Source organism: Brienomyrus brachyistius, unplaced genomic scaffold (genome assembly GCF_023856365.1).
Source record: "Brienomyrus brachyistius isolate T26 unplaced genomic scaffold, BBRACH_0.4 scaffold79, whole genome shotgun sequence".
NCBI classification, from domain to species: domain Eukaryota; kingdom Metazoa; phylum Chordata; class Actinopteri; order Osteoglossiformes; family Mormyridae; genus Brienomyrus; species Brienomyrus brachyistius.
The window spans coordinates 489,998-504,398 of NW_026042354.1; the positions used below are offsets into that span (position 1 = coordinate 489,998).

Sequence of the window (14,401 nt, forward strand, 5' to 3'; positions counted from 1 at the left end):
TCACAAAGCAGGGGACACGGAGGTGATGACAGGCAAGTGCTGGAGCCACTTTAGATGGCAGGGCGAACAGTAGTACAGCAGCAGTCACAGGCAGAAGGGTGAGCAGGCCGGAAGGGCGTCACAGGCAGAAGGGCGAGCAGGCCGGAAGGGCGTCACAGGCAGAAGGGCGGGCAGGCCGGAAGGGCGTCACAGGCAGAAGGGCGGGCAGGCCGGAAGGGCGTCACAGGCAGAAGGGCGAGCAGGCCGGAAAGGTGTTACAGGTAGTGGAGATGTCGCAGGCAGCAGGGTAGGCAGGATATCTTGATAATTTGGGGTCTCCAGGCAGCATAGCCCAGGAGGAGGAGGGGAAATAAAATGTGCAATTAGCCAAAGTAGGGGAGACCCAATGCAGTGCAAAGAGTTAGACGAGTGCAGTATGTAAGCTCCAGCAGATATGGCTATGGCAGCATAAGTAGGAGGGAGAGGCAGGTGGGAACGCAGGCATGGGGGGTCCCTGAAATGTCAGCACTCCAATTCCACAAGGGGGTGTGAAGCTAGAGTGACAGCAATTCAGTTCAATTCAATTTTATTTATATAGCGCTTTTATGAACAGTCACTGTCACAAAGCACTTTACATATAACTGGCCCGAACCGCAACCAAGCAAGCCTGAGGCGACAGTGGTAAGGAAAAACTCCCTCTAGCAGGAAGAAACCTTGAGAGGAACCTAGACTTGGAAGGGGACCCCATCCTCCTTTGGGCAACCGGGGAGCATGAAAATGTATTCACATTAACATTAGTTCAAGTCCTACAACAGCACTGACAGTCCAGTTTATCCAAAGCCAATGGCACCGATCCCCACCCAGCTCTACACCTCACACTATAGGTCTGACTGGGAGTGAGGAGTTAGCTAGAGCTAGAACTAGAGTCCCTATACGCTAAACTAAACAGGTGAGTTTTTAGTCTAGACTTGAATATTGAGAGTGAGCCTGAAACCCACACATCTGGTGGGAGACCATTCCACAGCTGATCAGCTCTATAACAGAAAGCTCTGGAGCCTGCCGTAGCTCTTTCTACCCTGATACTAACAGATATCCTGCTCCTTGAGAACGAAGAAAGCGAGGAGGGTTGTATAAGGCCAGCAGGTTACTAAGGGATTCTGGTGCAAGGCCATTCAGTGTTTTTCATGTGTGTGTGTGTGTGTGTGTGTGTGTGTGTGTGTGAGGAATAATTGACGACGGGCCGTTGAATTATTAAAAAATAATGCACACCCGAGGTGGTAATGCGGCCACGACGCAAAGCGGGTGTGCATTATTTTTTAATAATTCAACGGCCCAGAGTCAATTATTCCGCTTATACTACGGTTGCCACACCTCAAGACATCGATCAGATTATATATTTCAAGGGATTCGTCCGGTTTTTCTACTTAAATCGCTACTGTGAGTAGGATTATTTCTTCCGCATCTCATCCAACGACTCTTTTGCTAGTTCCAAAACGTCATTTTAAAGCTGGCAATGGAGGCTTGAGCCGTTGATAGCAGACTAATGCAGTTAATAATGAAGTTATTAGAAAGAGAGCGAGAGAGACAGAGACACAGAGAAAGAGAAACAGAGAGAGAGAGCTTGTATGAATTAGGCTACCTCTGTGTGTCCCTCAACAGTGTTCTGAAGCACCGTCTCTAAACTGTAAGTCTGCTTTAAGATGTAGCGCTGTTATTACCTCGCTAGTGAGAAATGTCATGTGTAGCCTTTAAGTTGCTACACTAGGCTAACCGATAAAATCGTCAGGGCAGTGCTGACAACACGTTTTTGTGTGAGTGTGTAACCGTAGTGTGCATGTGCAAGGACGTGTGATTGCAGTAATGAGACAGAAAAGCTTGTGCATGCATATTTATTCATTTAATTATTTATTCGTTCGTTGCATTTTTCTATTTATTGCAATATTATTACAGTTAACTATTCGAAGTGATATGGAACTGTAATGCGGTCAAGAGAGCTACCTGGAACTACGTTCGCCGTGCGTTTATCTGAAAATAATTGCACACCTCAAAACGTTCGTCAGCCAATCAGATTCAAGCATTCAACGGTCCCGTAGTATAAATATATATAATCATGGGCATGACAATGAACCCCAACAGAATGATTTCTGATAATGTTACAAAGAGGTATCATATATAAAGTGAACAGTAGGGGGCCCAGCACTGATCCCTGTGGGACACCATACTTGACTTTAGTGATCTTTGAAGATTCATTGTTCACATGGACAAACTGATAATGCTCAGTTAAATAGGAGCAAAACCAAGAGAGAGCTGTTTCCTTAATGCCAACGAATAGCCGGTCCAAGAGGATACTATGGTCCACAGTATCGAATGCTGCAGTTAAGTCTAGTAATATCAACACAGATATACAGCCACTGTCAGAAGCCATAAGCAAATCATTCACTACTTTGACTGAAGCTGTTTCTGTGCTGTGGTTTGGTCTAAAGCCAGACTGATATAAATCATTAGCGTTATTTTTCTGTAGGAGAAAAGACAGCTGGCAAGCTTTTCCCAGGATCTTTGAATTGAATGGAAGATTTGAGATTGGTCTATAATTTCCTAAATCACTAGGTTCAAGATTTGGTTTCTTTAGAACAGGTCTAATAACAACATATCCAAGCCTAAGAAACGAGTCTAAGACATTTAACAGGGTGGTGCTAATCAGTGGTCGAATCTCCTTCAGGAATTTTGTAGGAATTGAGTCTAGAAGGCTAGCAGAGGATTTGCAGGAGGAAAATAAACTCAAAAGTTTTGATTGTTTTATAGGAAGGAAAGATTCAAAGGTCACATTATCAGTATGCATAGGACGAGCAGGAGGCTGGCAGCTGTATGTAGCTACACACGTACACTGGATGGTCTGTCTAATCTTAGCTTTTTTACCATTGAAAATTTAATAAAGTCATCACTCCTAGAAGCTTGTGAGAGCTGCGAGTTGAAGAATTCTGTGTTAACCTAGTCACAAATTCAAATAGGAATTTAGGATTATTTTTGTTCTCTTCAATTAGTCTGGAGAGATACACAGATCTCACAGTCATTAGTGTCTGTACCTAGAGAGGCTCTTTCCAGGCTGATCTGAAAAAGTCTAGTTCAGTTGAGCCATTTGCACTCTAGCTTGCATGAAGCCTGTTTAAGTTCACGTGTATGATCAGAGAACCAGGGGGCAGGTTCCATATCTCTATGCTTTATCTTCTTAAGTGGAGATACAAGATCTAGGTGCTGCAAGGCGATTTCTCCATGTTCGCAGTTACCCATTTAAGTTCATACGAGGCTTCAGGTGTACGGTTGATGGACTATGGAAGTCGGTTGAGAAACGTTGTTGTAGTTAATGAGACAATTTAACGTCTGATACTGTACTTTGGAGATGGGGCTGAAGGGAGGCTATACTGTATATCAAACGTTAACAAGTAATGATCTGAAAGCAGAGGATTCTGTGGTATAATCGATATGTGTTCCAGCAGGACACTGTTTGGGAAAGCGCCCGGCGTTTCCACCCCAGCTCCACCTTTTATGAGACAACACACTTTATAGTTTTTACTTGCAAGGGTACCCACACTCTCTGCAATGCAAACTACAGCAGAATGTGTTACAAAGGGTGGTTCCCCTTGGCTTCTTTATTTATAGTCAGTGGGAGGCGCAAGAGTCATGCAGAATAGGGAGGTGAGAACAAGAAAAGTTTTTTACCTAAGTGTACAGCTGTAAGAGTACATACTCAGGGTATGTGCAGCTAAATACTATTATTAATATAATCTAGAGTATGAGGTTAGAAGAAGACAAAATAATGTATATACATATTTACACTCATAGCTAATCATACAGGAATGATAACAAAATGATTAATAACAGTTTCTTCAACCTAACAGACACCATGGCTAAGAATCAAATCCAAGGTGTGGTTACAGGCATGAGTAGGCCGACTGCATTCTAACATACATCTACAGGGTCTAGAATAGCAGCAAATGTTGTTGTTAAAGGATCACTGTCATTCCCCGTGTGAATATTAAAATAGCCAACAATCATGGCTTTGGCAGTAGTGACCACCAGGTTTGCTAAAAAAATCTGCAAACTCCTTAAGAAAATTACTATAGACTAGACAATCTTTAAAAAATAGTTCTTGGAGGTTAGGGACCAGGTAGTGATTGGAGGTTGGGAACCAGGCGGTCTATACACAATAACAATGGTGATTGGAGGTGAAGAACTAGAATTGATTTGATTTGATTTGATTTGATGAAACCCTTTATTGCTGTTGCAATATACCATGTCACTAGTCACGAGTACCAGCGAAAAAACTGGCCATCAACCCGACCATACATATACACAAACATCACAGTAGGGGGTAGACCGGTCGGGAGACAGGGGAAGAGAGAAGAAAAGAAACAGAGTAACATGAGGAGAGAGGAGGAGAATAATAAAAAAAACAGCCCCCAGACTGTACTCCAGTGGGGAGGACATTGTGGGAACCGAAAAAAACACCGCAGCAACATAAGCACATGGTCACTAAGCCTTACAACATAAAAATGACACGACTTGCAACGGGTGGGGGAAATGGGGTGGTGGAGGTAGTCCAGCACAGACAGACAGCCATCCGGTCCTGCAGCCATGGAGGCGCTGGTCAACAGACCCACCTATTCACGCTGGGGGTATGAAGCGGCGAAGGCGTTGGATGGGGGGGAGGGAGCGGTAAGTCCTTGGGATCGGGGGAGAGGAATGCAAGAGAGTCTCACTGCCTTGTTCTTCAGGGGGAGTTGTTAGTTCAGCAGCGGCCTTGGCCGAGGCCAGTGCTGATTGGGGGGAGCCAAAACCTGATAGAATAGGGTTGTTTGGGTTTCCGTACGAGAAGCTGTAATTTCCAGCTCCACTAATGTCCACGCTGGTCTCTGCCATCCAGTAAGTTTTGCAAAGCTGTGAGCTTCTCCATATCCAGTTTCACAGTCTGAGTGCTAACAGCTCTGCCCACTCCATCAATCATTCCAGCCAGCCTAGTGGGGCTTTGAGCGGCTGTCACCGTCTTCTTCAATCTTTGATAAACCAGGGCAATGCCTAATCCAATCAGCATAATACCTGTAATCATGGTTCCGAATAGGTAGATGTCTTCAATGTCCTCCACGGAAAGAGCTGCCAGGCACACGACCCTCCACCTCTCCCATCCGTCCATCGTGTAGGTTCCCCCGAACCTAGGCTTCTCGTCGAGAACATGGTGTCAATTGCGTTGAGAGACCAGCTGATCAAATCCATCGTTTTTCGTAGTTTGGAGAGCAGGGCTGAGAGAGTCTCTCAAGTATAAGACAGTAGACTAGACGAGACGAGAGGAAGTCAGCAAGACTAAGAAGAAAGATCACAATAAATCTGCAAACTCCTTAAGAAAATTACTATAGACTCGACAATCTTTAAAAAATAACAATGGTGATTGGAGGTTAGGGACCAGGCGGTCTATACACAATAATAATGGTGATTGGAGGTTGGGAACCAGGCGGTCTATACACAGTAACTATGGTGATTGGAGGTTAGGGACCAGGCAGTCTATATACAATAACAATGGTGATTGGAGGTGAAGAACTACGAAGAGATGAGTCAGCAAGACTAAGAAGAAGAATTTCAGATGTTCTAAAGCTATAAGCACTTTGCTCAGACATTCCTATGTTAGACTGAAATATTGCAGCAGCACCAGCACCTTTGCCATCTGGTCAAGGGTTATGCTGTAATCAGCTGGAGTAGATTCATTTACTGCCATGAATTCATTCGGTCTAAGCCAGGTCTCTGTAAGGCATTAGGACCAAGACTAAAGTCAGTAATTATTTCATTTATCAGTAGCGCCTTAGAAGCCAGTTTTGAAGCCATTCAAAAGTTTTAGCTTTGCATTACACCTATTATCTAATAATGGATTTGGTTTAATTATTATTAAGTTATTATGACATCCATCCATTTTCCAAACCGCTTATCCTACTGGGTCGCGGGGGGTCCGGAGCCTATCCCGGAAGCAATGGGAATGAGGCAGGGAACAACCCAGGATGGGGGGCCAGCCCATCGCAGGGCACACTCACACACCATTCACTCACACATGCACTCCTACGGGCAATTTAGCAAGTCCAATTAGCCTCAGCATGTTTTTGGACTGTGAGGGGAAGCCGGAGTATCTGGAGGAAACCCCACGACAACATGAGGAGAACATGCAAACTCCACACACATGTGACCCAGGCGGAAACTCAAACCTGGGATCCAGAGGTGTGAGGCTACAGTGCTAACCACTGCACCACCATGCCGCCCCCATTATCACATACACTACGGTGGAATAGACCTCCACAATTAAAAGTGAGGGGAACAGACACAGTCCCAGTAAAATGAACCATAGGTGACGACTCTAAGCGACTAGCAGGCGGTCGGTTATGCTTGTTTGCCTGCTGCCTGGACTTGGCTCTGGCTAGTCAGTGATTTGCCTGGAGACTATGAGCTATGCTTTTGGACAGGAGAATGGCACTAGCCCATGAGGGGTGAATACCATCCCTCTTCAAAAGCCCAGGCCTACCCCCAAACATTTGCCAGTTATCTATATAACCCACACCGTTTATCGGGCACCATTCCGACAGCCAGCGATGCAGCGACGATAATTTGCTGTATATTTCATTGCTTCGCCTAGCAGGGATGGGGCCAGAGCGCGTTACTGACAAACACATCTTCCTCGTGTGACCCGCACAAGGGGCGAGAAACACAGCTCCCACCGTTAACCTAGCGAATCTCCACCAATATAGACGCTATTACCATTGCAGGCTATTTGAATAAAGGAACAATATTGGGGCTGATGAAAAATTTATTTGCGTAAAGCTAAAACACACCTAAGAAAATAATCACACTAGGACAACCAGCACTATAGTTCTCATGGGAACACAAAAGAAGAATATATTATAGACAAGTAAAATTATATTAAATCACACTTCACCCTTATAGACACAGCAACCCACATTCTGCCCCCACAGGAACTAACACTCGAGGTCCTAGGCAAAATACAACAAAACACCATCGACAAACACACAAAGTATTTAATTCCCACCCCTTAACTAGGCCCGCGAAATCAAAGACCAAATTACAACGAAGAAAAAAAAAAATACATTGAGACAGAGGAAAAACCTTTTCTGGGCCCAGAATGCCGCTGGTGGAGTGTTAACACGCACCAGGCACATGGATCACATCTACACCGGGCCCAGAATGCCGCTGGCGGAGTGTTAACACACACCAGGAACAGGGATCACATCTACACTGGGCCCAGAATGCCGCTGGCGGAGTGTTAACATGCACCAGGCACAGGGATCACATCTACACTGGGCCCAGAATGCCGCTGGCGGGGTGTTAACACGCACCAGGCACAGGGATCACATCTACACCTGGCCCAGAATGCCGCTGGCGGAGTGTTAACACGCACTAGTCACAGGGATCACATCTACACCGGGCCCAGAATGCCGCTGGCGGAGTGTTAACACGCACCAGTCACAGGGATCACATCTACAACGGGCCCAGAATGCCGCTGGCGGAGTGTTACCACGCACCAGTCACAGGGATCACATCTACAACGGGCCCAGAATGCCGCTGGCGGAGTGTTAACACGCACCAGACACAGGGATCACATCTACACCGGGCCCAAAATGCCGCTGGCGGAGTGTTAACACGCACCAGGCACAGGGATCACATCTACACCGGGCCCAAAATGCCGCTGGCGGAGTGTTAACACGCACCAGGCACAGGGATCACATCTACACCGGGCCCAGAATGCCGCTGGCGGAGTGTTAACACGCACCAGTCACAGGGATCACATCTACACCGGGCCCAGAATGCCGCTGGCGGAGTGTTAACACGCACCAGACACAGGGATCACATCTACACCGGGCCCAGAATGCCGCTGGCGGAGTGTTAACACGCACCAGACACAGGGATCACATCTACACCGGGCCCAGAATGCCGCTGGCGGAGTGTTAACACGCACCAGACACAGGGATCACATCTACACCGGGCCCAGAATGCCGCTGGCGGAGTGTTAACACGCACCAGACACAGGGATCACATCTACACCGGGCCCAGAATGCCGCTGGCGGAGTGTTAACACGCACCAGTCACAGGGATCACATCTACAACGGGCACAGAATGCCGCTGGCGGAGTGTTACCACGCACCAGTCACAGGGATCACATCTACACCGGGCCCAGAATGCCGCTGGCGGAGTGTTACCACGCACCAGTCACAGGGATCACATCTACAACGGGCCCAGAATGCCGCTGGCGGAGTGTTAACACGCACCAGACACAGGGATCACATCTACACCGGGCCCAAAATGCCGCTGGCGGAGTGTTAACACGCACCAGGCACAGGGATCACATCTACACCGGGCCCAGAATGCCGCTGGCGGAGTGTTAACACGCACCAGTCACAGGGATCACATCTACACCGGGCCCAGAATGCCGCTGGCGGAGTGTTACCACGCACCAGTCACAGGGATCACATCTACAACGGGCCCAGAATTCCGCTGGCGGAGTGTTAACACGCACCAGACACAGGGATCACATCTACACCGGGCCCAGAATGCCGCTGGCGGAGTGTTAACACGCACCAGACACAGGGATCACATCTACACCGGGCCCAGAATGCCGCTGGCGGAGTGTTAACACGCACCAGGCACAGGGATCACATCTACACCGGGCCCAGAATGCCGCTGGCGGAGTGTTAACACGCACCAGGCACAGGGATCACATCTACACTGGGCCCAGAATGCCGCTGGCGGAGTGTTAACACGCACCAGACACAGGGATCACATCTACAACAGGCCCAGAATGCCGCTGGCGGAGTGTTAACACGCACCAGGCACAGGGATCACATCTACAACGGGCCCAGAATGCCGCTGGCGGAGTGTTAACACGCACCAGGCACAGGGATCACATCTACAACAGGCCCAGAATGCTGCTGGCGGAGTGTTAACACGCACCAGGCACAGGGATCACATCTACAACAGGCCCAGAATGCTGCTGGCGGAGTGTTAACACCCACCAGGCACAGGGATCACATCTACAACAGGCCCAGAATGCCTCTGGCGGAGTGTTAACATGCACCAGTCACAGGGATCACATCACAGCTGCTCTCACATCCCTGCACTGGCTTCCTCTGGCTTCTAGGATTGATTTTAAAGTTCATTTGCTAATTTGTAAATATTTAGGTGGTTTTGCTCTGTCCTGCCTCAGTAACATGACTGAAAGATATGTCTCAGGTAGATCAGTCAGATCATCCGGCAGTAATTTGCTGATTATTCCTAAAACCTGGCCGGGGAGGGAGGGGGCAGCTTTTAGTCACTATGGGCCCAAACTCTGGAACTCTCTCCCAGAGAACCTTAGAGCTACTGAATGTCTTAGTGCTTTCAAAACTAGGCTGAAAATGTATCTTTTCACCACGGCATCTATGATAATCAGTTGTTTTATTATTTTATGTATTTATTATTATCAGTCACTGTGGGGGGGGGGGTCGCTCTCCCCAGAAGACATAGGGGCTAGAGGCCCCTGTGAGGGAGGGGCCCCTACAGCGAATATGGGTTGTTAAAGTCCTTTATCATGATATTTTATTATTTTTATTTATTTATTTTATATACATTTTTACTCTATTTTAATTTCTTTTCTGCTTACTGTTATTTATTCTGTGCTTATTTGAATTTCTTTCTTTTTCTTCTTTTTAAATGTTTGTAAAGCCCTGTGGTTTAACAAGCTATATAAATAATGATTGATTGACTGCACACAATATTCTAGGCTTTTAAAAAATTCCCATGCCTCTTCAAAGGTTTTGCTGTTTAACTCCAACTAGTTTGCAGTTTCTAGCTTCAGTCTCATACCATTAAAGTTAGCCTTCCTAACATTGTATACTTTTCTTTTGGACTTTGCTCTTTGGACACTAAGATTAACCTCAAATTTAACCATGTTATGACGTGTCTGATTACGCTGATTACCGATAATATCGTCATATCACTCAGACCTAATTGGTGATTTGACATGATCCCAGGTATAACAATACAGGCAAAAAGGATTTTACTCATGGGATCAGGAATCCAAGTGCCAGTTGCTGCTGCATTAGCTGCTGTGGATGTTCACATCTCCTCCTTTCAGTGATACGTGTCGAGTGTAGGGACACCTGGCAGAGAGATGGCTAAGGACTGCACTGGAAGCTCTGGTCTGACTGTTATGGGAGGTTCACGTCCATCTTGCTGTCCATGTGTTCATATATATTCTGTGATTTTTGGCTGTAGCTTGTACTTAATGCTTTTACCTCTAGTTTTGAGCTAAGATGCACTTACAATTAGTGATCATCTGACTGCAGCAAATTGCCAGGATGCACAAGACACTCTGCAGACTGTAATTCATTTTGAAATGTAAGCTGTGCTGCTAATTATATTGAAAACAAATACAGATTGTAATGTTTGGTATTTAGCTAAAGTGTAGGATGTGTATATGTCTGTGTCTTAAAGTGTTTTCTGTTCCAGGCTGAATGGCTGTGATCTCATAGATAAACACTGTGAAATGCTGACTTCAGCTCTAAGATCAAACTCCTCACCCCTGAGAGAGCTGGACCTGAGTGACAATGACCTGCAGGATTCAGGAGTGAAGTTGCTCTCTGCTGGACTGGGGGATTCACACTGTAAACTGGAGATACTGAGGTCAGTATTACTGGGTATTCTGCACTGCATGCTGGAGATACTGAGGTTAGTATTACTGGGTATTCCACACTGTATGCTGGAGATACAGTAAAACCTCGGACTGCGAGTATAATTGGTTCCGGAAACGTGCTCATAATCCAAAGCACTCATATATCAAAGTGAATTTTCTCATTAGAAATAATGGAAACTCAGATGATTCGTTCCAAAAGCCTGAGGTTTCACCCAGGGTAATACTATAATGATTCCCAAAATCTCATATGAGTAGTAACTAAGCACACAGGTTTAGTCAACTGAAGGGGCCAGAGACATGACTTGATACAGTTATTTTATTACATTTAAAAGGAGAATAGTAATGCTCCACTAAAGGCAATATAGATGCATCTAGCTGAGGCACCAATGTTGCCAACTAAGCAAGTTAAGGGGCATGAACTGATGGATGGACGAGGGACTCAGCACAGGCAGGACCTCCGTGAACATTCTGGTGATCACACACACACACACACACACACACACACGTCACTCAGTGAACTAATGCCGGTAATCTGCACTGCACACGCACACAAGTGAAATTCACCACCACCAGCAGGGAGGATTCCGCTCTTGCAGCTCTAGGCTACTAACCCTGAAACACAAGCAGGGAGATGAGACACGGGGTTAAAACAGCCGTACACTTCCCTGGGCCTTAACGTCCATTACTGATATACCCAGAACAGCTTGTGCACCATTCCTACCCTGCCGCCCACTTTATATAAGAGACTAAACCCCGCCCCGGACTGAGGGGAGCCAATAAAATGCAAGCTGACCCAAACTTCCCACTTTGCTACACACACTATAAAGAGGAGATAGTGAGCAATTAGCTAAGGGAGGAGAGGAGGGGTCTACCTTCTCTTAGACACTAAACTGTAATTCTTTAAATATTTATTAGAGCATCACATTTATTTAATAATTATAATGGTGAGGTGATATTATTTATTGGGGAGTATCTGTCTCTCTCTCTTTGCAGGCTGTCAGGCTGTAGAGTCACAGAAGAAGGCTGTTCTTCCCTGGCTTCAGCTCTGAGGTCAAACCCCTCACACCTGAGAGAGCTGGATCTGAGCTACAATCACCCAGGAGACTCAGGAGTGAAGCTGCTCTCTGCTGTACTGGAGGATCCCAGCTGTAAACTGGAGAAGCTGAAGTAAGTACAGAATATGCATTTTACACAAAAGTAACTGGACACCAAGAAAACCCACAATGCATTTCAGCAGTTACATAATAAACAAACACAAACAGCTTCTTTTTTCTTATCCTACTTCCTTATATCCCACAATCTTATCAGCCCTCGATCCATATTAGAAATAATTAAGCAGTGAAGCAGGAAACATCCATTCAACTATATAAACCATGGAATACATTTGTGTAGCTCAGCAAATTTAACAGTACTGTTACAGTATTATAAAAATATAATGGACAGCAATCAGAATTGGGATGATTGTTAACATGACTTTTAGTAAATTGTTTTCTAAAAATGCCCCCTATTCTCCTCATTAGAATACAGTGCAGCAGTGTAAAAAGTGGAATTAAAAGTGTTTCATTTTCCTAAGGGTGAACCGGTGTGAACTCACAGAGAAATGCTGTGAGGTACTGATTTCAGCTTTAAGATCAAACTCCTCACCCCTGAGAGAGCTGGACTTGAGTGACAATGACCTGCAGGATTCAGGAGTGAAGCTGCTCTCTGCTGGACTGGGGGATTCACACTGTAAACTGGAGATACTGAGGTCAGTATTTGACTGCTGCCTGACCTCAGATCTGGACTCACATGCCAGGAAACCATCAATTTATTTTTACTTTCGCTGTAATTTAAGTTTCAAAACACAATTCCAGTTGTTTGAGGCAGTGGGCAGTTATATTATAGTGTGGTATGAGTTTAAGGACATACAGGCAGCGATGGGTGACTGGACTGAAGCCTCAGTGAGGCAGACTTTTGTAAAAATAAAAATGACAGCAGGAAGAGGAAAGTTTGGGGCGGCTGGTGGCAGTCAGTGGCGTCCTCATTCCGAGTCGGGGTCTCTGGGTGTGAGAGACGGGAGACGTGAGGGAGACACCGCTGTCTGTTCCCAGGCGAGGTGGGAGGAGAGAAAACGGAACAAAAGGAGCGGAAGGCAGGGTAACGCGGAGCAGCCGGTGTCTGGGGGTCACAGGTGAGGTGGGAGGAGAGAAAACGGAACAAAAGGAGCGGAAGGCAGGGTAACGTGCAGCGATATCAGATTTTCACTTCATGATTATTGTGGCCAAATTCACAGCAATCATGTTATTGTGATATCGTGAAACTTTGAACATAATAGTTATAATGATGCAGAAACCAGTCAAATTCATCTTTAAATTTGTTCATTGTGTCTCCTCTCTTTTTTTGGCAAATGAGTTACATTCAAAATATGAGTGTATAGAGGTGCAGAGTCTGTAACCATGACTGTATAAAAGCACATGAAAAGAACAATTACACCCCCTAGTGGATGGTGGAGGGATAACCAGGGCTAAAGCCCCCTTCTGCTTACTGTTGATTTGCTCGTCCTGCAGACTGGGGTGTCTAAGACCCCGTCTTTTTCACAAAATCTTGTAGTGACACCATTAATATTTATTTTAAAGACATCAGGTTCATTTTAAATGTTATTTACTTTTTCTGTTTTTTATCTGATCCCACTGATTTGGAGTGAAATTAATTTGGGTACAACAAACGCAAAATATGCCAAACTTCATGTTTCTGTTCAGAGTGAACCAAAGCTATGAGGTGAGGTAAGGAGCATTCGCTGATCACAGTGCGTTGCTGCTCCCAATAAAGGGAGCCAGTAAAATGCAAGGGGAGCCAATAAAATGCAAGCTGACCCAAACTTCCCACTTTGCTACACACACTATAAAGAGGAGATAGTGAGCAATTAGCTAAGGGAAAGGGAGGAGGGGTCTACCTTCTCTTAGACACTAAACTGTAATTCTTTAAATATTTATTAGAGCAGTCACATTTATGTAATACTTGTAATGGTGAGATGATATTATTTATTGGGGAGTATCTGTCTCTCTCTCTCTGCAGGCTGTCAGGCTGTAGAGTCACAGAAGAAGGCTGTTCTTCCCTGGCTTTAGCTCTGAGGTCAAACCCCTCACACCTGAGAGAGCTGGATCTGAGCTACAATCACCCAGGAGACTCAGGAGTGAAGCTGCTCTCTGCTGTACTGGAGGATCCCAGCTGTAAACTGGAGAAGCTGAAGTGAGTACAGAGTGTGTGTCTGACACGCTACAGATACTTATGCATGTATGTGAAGAAGAGGCACCAATAAATAAATGGATACAGCAGGACTATGTCATTCTGCTTCTCCTGTAGTGTGGACCATGGTGGAGAGTGCAGGACCAGACCAGGCGTACAGAGATGTAAGTGTGTTTGCATGTTTTTATTAATAATACCATCAATATTATGTTATGGTTGTATTCACACAGGTTTTGTGATTAGTGTGGCTTTTTGCACTGTGTGAAGATGGATTTCCATGTTTGTGTTTCTGTGAGTTTCTGTGTCATTTTAGACAACATCCAAATGAGAGAAATAAAACATCGAAATCATCACCAAAACACTATCGATTCACACCCGCACTGCTAACAAATTGACTCCTGCACATCTGCACTTTACACTACAAGCATTTTTGCACTTCCGCCACTTATTTGTACATAAATATTAATGAGCCAGCAAATC

General features: G+C 45.6%; 1 protein-coding gene and 1 long non-coding RNA gene across 48 annotated transcripts in view; both read left to right on the forward strand.

The window, feature by feature from the left end:
* LOC125726904 (uncharacterized) overlaps positions 1-14,401 on the forward strand; it is a 138,921-nt gene that overhangs the window by 122,988 nt on the left and 1,532 nt on the right. For 42 of the 47 annotated variants that reach the window (XM_049003337.1, XM_049003315.1, XM_049003325.1 and 39 more), the window contains 4 exons: positions 11,690-11,863; positions 12,270-12,443; positions 13,751-13,924; positions 14,039-14,085. In XM_049003337.1, coding sequence (XP_048859294.1) covers positions 11,690-11,863; positions 12,270-12,443; positions 13,751-13,924; positions 14,039-14,085 — 569 coding nt within the window. The remainder of the gene's footprint in view (positions 1-11,689; positions 11,864-12,269; positions 12,444-13,750; positions 13,925-14,038; positions 14,086-14,401) is intronic. The other 5 variants (XM_049003338.1, XM_049003323.1, XM_049003339.1 and 2 more) reach the window with 4 other exon arrangements.
* Positions 3,745-10,597, forward strand: LOC125726925 (uncharacterized). Its single transcript, XR_007388467.1, has 2 exons — positions 3,745-4,157; positions 5,471-10,597. It is a non-coding gene; the product is annotated as an uncharacterized LOC125726925 (long non-coding RNA).